At 39.8% G+C, this 9,594-nt stretch overlaps 1 protein-coding gene across 1 annotated transcript in view; it reads left to right on the forward strand.

Annotated features, from left to right (window-relative positions):
• The window catches only part of Abi3bp (ABI family member 3 binding protein), a 219,320-nt gene that overhangs the window by 173,602 nt on the left and 36,124 nt on the right, over positions 1–9,594 (forward strand). Inside the window, exons 43-46 of the mRNA XM_026788609.1 lie at positions 2,496–2,555; positions 3,076–3,123; positions 3,904–3,984; positions 5,507–5,584. Coding sequence (XP_026644410.1) covers positions 2,496–2,555; positions 3,076–3,123; positions 3,904–3,984; positions 5,507–5,584 — 267 coding nt within the window. The remainder of the gene's footprint in view (positions 1–2,495; positions 2,556–3,075; positions 3,124–3,903; positions 3,985–5,506; positions 5,585–9,594) is intronic.

The following is a 9,594-nucleotide window of genomic DNA, read 5'->3' on the forward strand; positions in this document are numbered from 1 at the left end:
CTTAAAGGAGATGGAAGGAGGTGGTCCAGTAAGCAGCACAAGGAAAGCCTAGGCAGTGTCCTCCAAAGGGTGGGAGCCCTGGCCCCTCTCATGCTAATTGTAAAGCCATGAAGCTAGAACAGAGAAACAGGGAGTCTTGAGATGAAAAACCCACAGTGTCTATGTGTTTTACGTTTCTAAGATGGTTGATGTGGTTGCAGCTCATGGGCAAGATAAACCTTACAGACCATATTCTATCAGCTTTCTCAAACAGTAGTGTCTTGATTTTTTTCATGAACTCTAATGAAGCATCCATGCGTACACATTTTACACTTGTCCCCATATGACATTACCTTGATAGTTACATTTTCTTTAGAGAGATCCAGTTTACCTAAAAAGATGGTTCACATAATTGATTAGATGGTTGATATTAATGATAAATTGGTTAATGTAATTATCTATAGTAATGATATACTAAAGGAAATATAAGGAAATCAAAACTGCCATCTAAAAGAAATCATCACCATCACTTATGTTTATGAGATGCCCTCAGCATGCAGGACGGGCTTTAGGGATTCTAATCTCATTTGATTTAATATACTGATCAAAGCCACAAAGAGGGAATTATGACTTGAGTTGCAGGGTATCAGGTAGGAACATGATTTTGAGGCCTTTCCTGAGAGTCACGTCTCTGCTGTCCCTTCCCCTGACTTCACCTGCTTTAGTGAGTTTGCTCCGCAGTTTATTAAATCACCACTTCACACTGAGAAGGAAAGTGCCTCCAGTAGCAGCTGGAATCCACATCAGCCGCTTCTGAAGGCTTCAGCTCACTGAAGCAGCAGCGACTAATGTGTTTACAGTATGGTGAGTTTGTTAGGAGCACATCTTCCCCTTACTGCCTTAATCCCAGCTCTCCCTTGTCTAGCCTAGTACTGGGATTAATATGCATTTATTGCAGTCTTAGCATCTTCATGGTCTATGCAGAGCTAAATCCCAGTGTCTCTTCCTTCAGCCTCCAAGTAAATGTTGAGTTTGATTTAAAGTTGGAAATGTATTTCCCAAAACACCAAGTGGAAAAGGAGGAAAGTTTGCTATTGGGGTGGATTTTCGTCAACTTTGTGAAGTACTGATTCTTTCCTATAGTATATAAATAAGTAAAAGCATTAGACTTTCAAATTCCTCTGGATTTTTTTCCTTTTAAACTCACGAATCTTCTGATCAGGCTAACCTGGAACTCATAGAAGGCTGCTAGCCTCTGTCTCCCATGTGCTGGGATTAAAGGCATGTGCCACCATGCCTAGTTTAAGTGAAGTTTTTATTTAATTATTCAGTGTACCAAATTCCACAGCTGTCATTGAGTCAGTACTAGCCTGGAGTAAGAACAGATGTGACATGTGAGGTAAACCAGCCCTCTCTCCCCAGTCAAAACAGGGATGTCCATTCTAGACAACCTATCTTAAATTGTGCTTAGCTGCCTCAAAGCGTGAAGGTTTCTTCATCATCCTCCTGCCTCAATCCTAATTTTTCAAGCTTCCGATAAGATACAAGACAGATCACATTGCCTACCACAGAGACACTGGTGTTTTGCAAATCCTCAGTGTGGGAGGAACTCTTTGCTTTAAAGAGTAGGCCTAGGCAGGGCCTCCTTAGAGAAGGCCCTGAGATCAAGAAGTATCCTGCTAAGTTTTAAATTCGAGATCTGATATGAGCAAGAGGATATCATTCTGGTGTTTCCAGTAAGATAGTCAGTGGCCAACATGCTCCATTTAGTGAACATAGAAGACAACATTCAGACTCGACAGCATGTCACCGACATATGTGAGCTGGTCTATTATTTAGCTGAACTTATGGGTAGTCTCATATCAGGCATGCATAATACCCAGTGCACAAGAAGCCTTACCACTGAAGATGGCGGAAGTTGGCAGTAGTGTGTTTGTCCAGCATTTATTCTGTCCTGACCACAATCATGAATTTCACACGCAGCCTTGTCTAATGGCCAATCAGTAGTTCTTTTTGCCTTTCCTTTCCGCAGTAAGTTTTGAATGTCACTTACAATGAAATGTTGTCCCCTCATAGGTGCTTGAGATTTTTGTCGTTTGTCATAGTGAGCCTGTGAACCTTTCATTCACTCCCCTAGCATAACGTGTTGTCTGTTGCTAACTGAATCTTAGTGAGCATCAAATGGCAGCTACCAGCTCAGATCAAACACTTTGCTTTTTGAAAGTTTTGAAAACCTAAGGGAAGCCCACCTCCCTGTGTCTAGATTATCCATTTCCTCTTCTCTTTCTTTTCTTTTTTGAAGGAGAATTCAATATGAACTATGACCAGCTTTCTCTCTGTTCACTGTAACCACACTCTCCTCCAGGAAGTCATAGCTTCTGTTTGGAAAGAATGGTCATTTTCTTCTAAAGCGTGGCTCTTGAGCTTTTACATCCTTCATGTTTTAGGGATTTTTGACATATGAGGATTATGTTCACTCCAATACCATGCAGTGTTTTATAATTTTTTTCTTTCAGTTCCAACGGATGAACAACTTTCCCATAAAACAGACCCTGAGAGCTCTCATAGCGAAACTGGTAAAAAAAAAAAAAAATCTGATTTTCCTACTTAGAAAGTATATTTATATTTTCAAAATCCTAATAGATAGATATGCTGTGATATATAGAAAAGTATGGTTATGAAATACATGTTTTCTTAGAAGTAGTTCAATTATATAGTCCTGTTAAAAGTTTTTCCTGGTTAAATAGAGAAAAACTTACATAATAGCTTTATTTGCTTTGGAAATGTTTTACTAAAGAGATTATGCTGAAACTATACAGCTTACTTAATAGCTGAGATAACCTTATGGGTTTATGGGTTTTAGGCAAAAAAAAATAAGTTGCCTGCTCATTCATGTTTTCCTCAAAATGATGATTGGTGAATAAAATAAAGATTTATTTAGCTAATTTCCTTGAGTAGAATCTAGTAGAGCATTCTTATATTTATTATTGTTCTTAAAGGATATTCAAGTTTATAAATAACTATATCTAGAAGAGAAATAATTTGACTTTGTTATAGTAATTTTCATAACGTTTCTTCGGTTTACTTTTGGCATAGTCCTGCCTCCTGTCACCTTTAGAGCTGAGCCACCAAAGCCAACAATAGGTAATGCTACTCTCGTATTAACCAACCAGCTTGCTTGCTTGCTTTGTTCCCACCAAGATCACAGGCTTTTCTCGAATGATCCAAGAGCCTCCTCTTCTCAGTTCATTTCATAATGTCATTCGCACTGCGACTACTGTTTTAAGTAAAGACAAGCATGGTTTCAGTGTTGAAAGGTTTTTTCTCAGGAGAAGCCCAGGAAGGCTCATTACAAAGCCTTCCTTATCTACCTCATTTGTCTCCACGACTCCACTTTCGCTGTTTCCTGTCCAGTTCATATTCCTGCTAGTTTAATGGTTCTTGGTTGCACTACTGCAACACACTAGCATATGTCAGCACTTAGAAGATGGTGCAAGAAAGTAATAATTTGGTTAAAATATGAAACTGTCATTGATTTGCTTGTCTAACTAAACCAAAACAGATTCAAAATGCTCATCCCAACAGTTTTGTAATCCTCTCTGCTTTGGGGTGATAGAGAGACAGCTATAATCTGGAGAAGACCAGGAAGGTGCCCTAACCACACTCCATCTTAACCAGGTCTCCTATGCAGTGGACCAAACAGAACATCCTTTATTGCGCCTCCTGGCAGAAAACCGTTAAGAACCATTATACTAACATTCCATTGCTTTCTTCTGAGAGTCCTGTCCACACCAACTTTCTATTTCCTCACTCATGAGATGTTTTCCCTCTTATACTTCAAATGAAGGTGTCTCTTGACATACCATTTTAGTTTATTGCTGGCTTTGATTAAAAGTTTACCAACCTAGTACTTTTCTTTTGCAGCACCCTTAGAGACACTGGACATTTCTTCCACACCTGTAATTTCACCACGACCTAGTCAAGAGGAGCTACAAACCACCTGGGGTAACATTATTCTTCTCCACAAGGGACTTATTGCTTAAAGAGTACCCCTAGAGTTACATGCTCATTTTATTTAACTTTCCCATTGCATGGCTTTATGTACGAATATCTACAAGCATCTTAGTAGTCAAGTTCCAAGTATAGTCAGCTCTCCTGAATCAAAACCTTTTGAAAACTTGTATTGAGAGTGATAAGGTGTTTTTCTTGCCATTGTCCCTCAAATGGTATCACAAAGCAACTATTTCCACGGCATTCATTTTCTTCTGTTTATACTACAAGTGATCTAGAGAGGATTTTATAATAGGGTACCTGCAGAGCTTATAGGCTGCCCGCTGAAGACGGTGGATCAGACAAGAAAGCGGTTTGTACGATCTGGACCTGCTTTTGAGGATTCCAACATAAGTATGCCCACAGTTGTGGAGACATGTTTGCTGAGTCGTGACTGAAAATGATGCAGAACGTCCCCCGACCATGCTCGTTGGCTCCTCAGTCCTCCCCTTCTTGTGCCCTGCAGACTCCTTTCATTCAATAGTCTTCTTCTCGTCTTTGCTTTATCCCTTTTAAAGTCAATTCATCACTCTATGTCTGTGTTTTTAGTGTGTGTGTGTGTGTGTGTACGAGAGAGAGAGAGAGAGAGAGAGATATGAAGCAGCTGAATATATTTTAAATGAAGTCCATCTGAAAGAAGAAAATTTAAATGGAATGAGCAAATAGACCTGACAATTGCCACTGAATATACATCATCTCACTTCCGCTTCCCTTTAAAATATGCTTTTTGATTTACTCAAGAAAGAGCCACTACCTGCCAACTATCACAAATCTCTTTCCCAAAAATTGAATCAGGAGAATAAACTGGGACAGAAAGAAAAAAAGAGGGTATTATGACTGCAATCATCTATTTCCTTGATTTTTAAGGTGGCAGAATAAACAATATATTATGCTTTTTCACTATGATGTAATAAGTTCAGGATAATATGAGGATATTTTACCAGGACAAACATGTCTGAATATCAGTAAAAATAATTTTCATTTTGACATATAGAAAATAAAAGGATAGTTCTTCTATGATTGAAATAAACATCTTTTCACGTGACCTATTTATTTTCTGCATATAACTTGTGGAATGGGAAAGAGACAGAAAAGACAGATACATCAACATTTAAGGTATTTTCAAACTTTGCCTGCACCCAAGGATAGCAACCTCATCAAACAGCTATCTTGGGCCTTTAGCTCAGTGGTAAGGCACTTGCCTAGCATATATGATGCCCTGGGTTCAATCCCTAGTGAAGGAAACCACATCAAAGCAAAATGATCCTGCTCCAAAGCTGCTTCGTCAGTCCTATAATAATCACTAAAATAACAGGGCAACAAAGATAACAAGCCATCCACATACGCATTCCCTTGAAGTTACTACAAAAGTGGTAGTGAATAGCTTGAGGTGTCAGTGATTTTTTTTTTTGCTTTGCTCTTTGTTGTGTTCATGGTGATGGTTAAAAACAAGGCATCCTATTATATTTTTCCCTAGAAGAAACAGACCATTTTACCCAGGCGATCTTCACAACTAAGATTCCAAGGACGACTGAATTGGCAAAGACAACTCAGGGTAATACTGTTTCTCCACCCTTGGAGAGAAATTTTTCCTTATCTTCCTTTAACCAAGAAAGAAATTTTGCTTTCAGATGGGGTTTCCTCACCACAGCGAACTACTTGACTGTTTTTATATTAAAGATGAAGGACCTCAGGCAAACTGAATTCCACTTGTATATACAGCTTCTTTGGTTGGTGCCTTGAATGTCTTGTTGGCTGTAGGATGCTGATAACTAATCTCAAAAGTCTCTAGGTTTTTCTGCTTGCTGAACCTTCCTGAGCCTGACTTTCATATCTGATAAATAAGAAAGACCTCCATCTTCCTACTTTCCTTTCCTTTCCTCTCCCCTCTTCTTCCTTTTTCTGCTCTCCTCTCCAAAACTGGAATAAAACCCATTGATATTATGAGCTGAGAAAAACTTTCAATGAGAAAAGTCATTTTTTAAGTATTGAGAGTGGTTAGACATTTAGCAACGTGCTGCCTGTAATGCCCTGTCTCTGGGGGAAAGAACTCACCTGCAGAGGTAGTCTTCATATTCTCAGAAGTCTTTTCCATTACAGCTTCTAACCTCACTGGGTTATAAACATTTGCTAGTTTCTAATGTTGTAGTGTTTTCATTGCTGCTGTTTGGATGATCCTTTTTGCTCATTTGTATTAAATGGTAGAAAGCCAAGGCAAACTTTAGAAGGAATTGGAAGACCGATCACTTTGTTCTGTCCATTAGCAATTCTAATTTGAGGGAGCACACGGATGGACGAAGTCGTAAATCCACAAGAGCCTATATGGTGACTCATGATTGTAATCCCAACCTTTGGGAGTCAGGACAGGAGGATCGTGAGTTCCAGGCCAGCCTGAGAAAAATTTAAAAAGGCAAAATACAATGGGAGAAAAGAAGGAAGGGAGGGAGGGAGGAACAGAACGAGGGAGAGAAGGAAGGAGGGAGAAAGAAAGGAAAGAAAGAACGGTAACAAGAAACAGCAGGAAAAATGATAGCAACAGCATCAATGTAGTTTTAGGCAGACCCTTTGTCGTCAGCGTGAGGCGAGTGTGGTACAACACTCAGTCTCTAGCTCTAAGCTTTGCTTATTTGTAAGTTTTTTTTTAATTTTAAAATTTGCAATTCAAAGTTTATAAAATTTGTATTTATTAGTTTCTTATTAGTGTTTAAATATGCAGGGAAATAAGAAGCACCAAGGCAGCCTTCTCCTGCCCTGTCTGCCAGCTTTCCTCATTGATGACACTCCATCAGTTATGATGGCCACAACCCTCCCTGGATTTTATATTTTATTTTTTCTCTGTTTGCAAATAACTTTAATGTCTTGAATGACAGCATCATCTTCATGCTCAAACAAAGCAGCTCTTCAACAAAATAGATAACTCTTTATAATAAGGAGGACATATAAAGATGTTCTTCCAACTCTGCTTTTGCATCTCTAAGTGAGAAAACAATTCTACTTTTGGAGACTTCCTGGATTCTTGTCAATGGTTAAAAAAAAAAAAAATGATGGATCTGATATGTTTGCTTTTTTATGGAAATGCCAACATTGGGTTAAAGATTTTTTTTTAATTCCTACTAAAACAATTTTACTAGATAGGAATTTTATAGTTATATGGAGTCGCATAAAGCCTCTTTGATCTGATTGTCTTAGTACAATTGTGTAATGTACTATAATTTTTTTTCTCGTGTCCAGAGAATTCTTAGTTTGAAAATCATCCCTGCCATCCTAGGACTTATGTTTTCCTGATTTTGTACCAAATCTTTTCTTTAGGCTCAGCAGGCATGAGATATCAAATAATAACTAGGAAGGAGCCCTTCTTCAGGAGAAGAGGGGCACCCACAAACCCACACCTTTCAATAATCATGACGAAAAGCAGAGGCGGGGGTGCAGCTCAGATGAAAACAGCTGTGTGTTACAGGGCCTTCTTCAAAAGCTGTCCTGAGTTCTGAGGCCCTTCATGTCATCTGGGACCCTGGCTTTGTTTAATGCCAATCCTCATCTGTCACAGGCCAACCGAGAGACTGGAGGAAGAGATAAAATCATTCCTCCCCCTCTTGTGCTCGAACTGTATGTGGACCACTGATGTGTGAGACTATGGGATCTCAACCACTCAGCAGCGGTACCCCTAGAACCACAGCAGAACGAACGCCACTGCTAGATTCTCCCCCTACTTTCTGTGTGGCAGCCTTGCCCCCACATCTACTGAGACAGTTCCCACACAAAGCACTGTAACTTATCTTCAATTCTCTCTACGTTCTGTTTTTGTTTCTACAAGTATTTCTTTTGGATGAACATGGGCGCGATGAGCCGGCATTTGTGGCTGTGCTGTGGCACGTGTATGGCGGTCAGAGGACAACTTACTGGAGTTAGTCATCTCCTCCCACCACATGGATTCTGGGGGTCAAACCGAGCTTGGCAGGCTTGGCAGCAAGCATTTTTACCCACCACATCATCTCTAAGTGCCCAGTGTTTTACTTTCAGGACGTTGTAGCAGTGTACCTACCCAAAGGCACATTAGGGATCCTGATTGCTTGACTTTATCAGCTCTTGCTTGGCTCTCCGTGTGGAACTCGGTGGAGCATAGTGCTTCGGTTATCACTGTGTATTTATTTCAGATGTTGTTTTTATATACTTCATTTTTAATATTCTTGGAATTTTTTTTAATAGACATGAAGCATCTTTACAGTTTTGTAGTATTGGTCATCCAAAAACATGTGGCAGCAATGTTTTTGTGGTTACGTAGTCATAAACTCCTTTGTCTTCCTTTTTAGGTTTAAAGTTAGAGCAGGTTCCTCGCGGCCTCATGCTATTGGATGATGAGCTGTCCAAATACCTCACAACCTAAAGTTATATTTTAGTCCAGCTCTTTAAGTTCTTCCTAGTAAACCTGGAACACACGGTTTTATGCCCCAGTGTTCAGGCAATGATGGCCCTGCTGCTGGGCGGCTCTGTGCCCTACTCTGATCCGCTTTTCTGCACAAAGTTTGAAAATCCCCTATTTTCTATGATGAAGAAAGTAAGAATCATGATCCCATTAGTTCTCTTCAGCGGAAGTAAGCAAATGTTCAGAGGGATCTACACTAAGAGCAGAAATGGGCTGAAATGGCTGCACTCATGTGGTTCTCAAAGAAGGTCAAAGGGAACCATGTACAAATCCGCCCGAGACATATTTGGCCCTGTGAACACTAGTGCTTTATGATAGCAGCTCTTCTGCGAACAATGGTTAGTACCCTGGGGATGGCTCCAGTCAGGATTCCAGTCTGCCTGTGTTGTTGGCCTGCTGTGTGGCAAAATCCTGGTCATCAAAACTCTCCCATTGGAAGCGTCCAAGAGAGAGCTACATCATAGCTGTTTCACAGGTGTTATTTTTTTAAGCCTGCCAGGCAAGACATTGCTGATTTATGGTTAATAAATATCCACTCAAGATGTGGGCAAAACTATTAAATGAGGTAACATTTGTATAGTTTACAAGAAAAAAATTCTGGCCATAGATAAAGCATTACCAAGAGACTTGTGGCGGGGATCCATGTGCAGTATGTGGTGTGCACAGAGCAGCAGGCTGTAGAATTCAGGAGGAGCACGTACTTCAATACCTTAGGAAGCAAAAATAGAACTGTATTGTTTTCTAAATTTGCCTGCAATGGTATTGACTCAGCAAGGCCTCATTACTTCTTCATGGGCAGGCCCCACAAAACAGGAGGAAACATGCTAGTTCTAACCTCCCTTGCTCACTTTTCCTTGACAGGTTGGACATCGGGTGTCATTTTCTTTCACTCCTCTGTATAACAATCATAGACACTGAAGATTTATTGATTTCAGAGTTCACAAGCAAAGACAATTTGATAGTGGCCACATGTTACTGTTATTTTTCTTAGCAATCTAATTTGTCCTTTATCCTTTTTTAATCTTTAAAATTGCTTTCTTTGAAAAACTAACCCTCCAGTACAGTAGTTTCTGATTGAGAAGGGTGGGTAACTGGATAGATGACTGACTGTGTAGATGGATGACTGTGTAGATGGATGACTG

This window comes from Microtus ochrogaster, chromosome 2 (assembly GCF_000317375.1).
Source record: "Microtus ochrogaster isolate Prairie Vole_2 chromosome 2, MicOch1.0, whole genome shotgun sequence".
NCBI lineage: Eukaryota > Metazoa > Chordata > Mammalia > Rodentia > Cricetidae > Microtus > Microtus ochrogaster.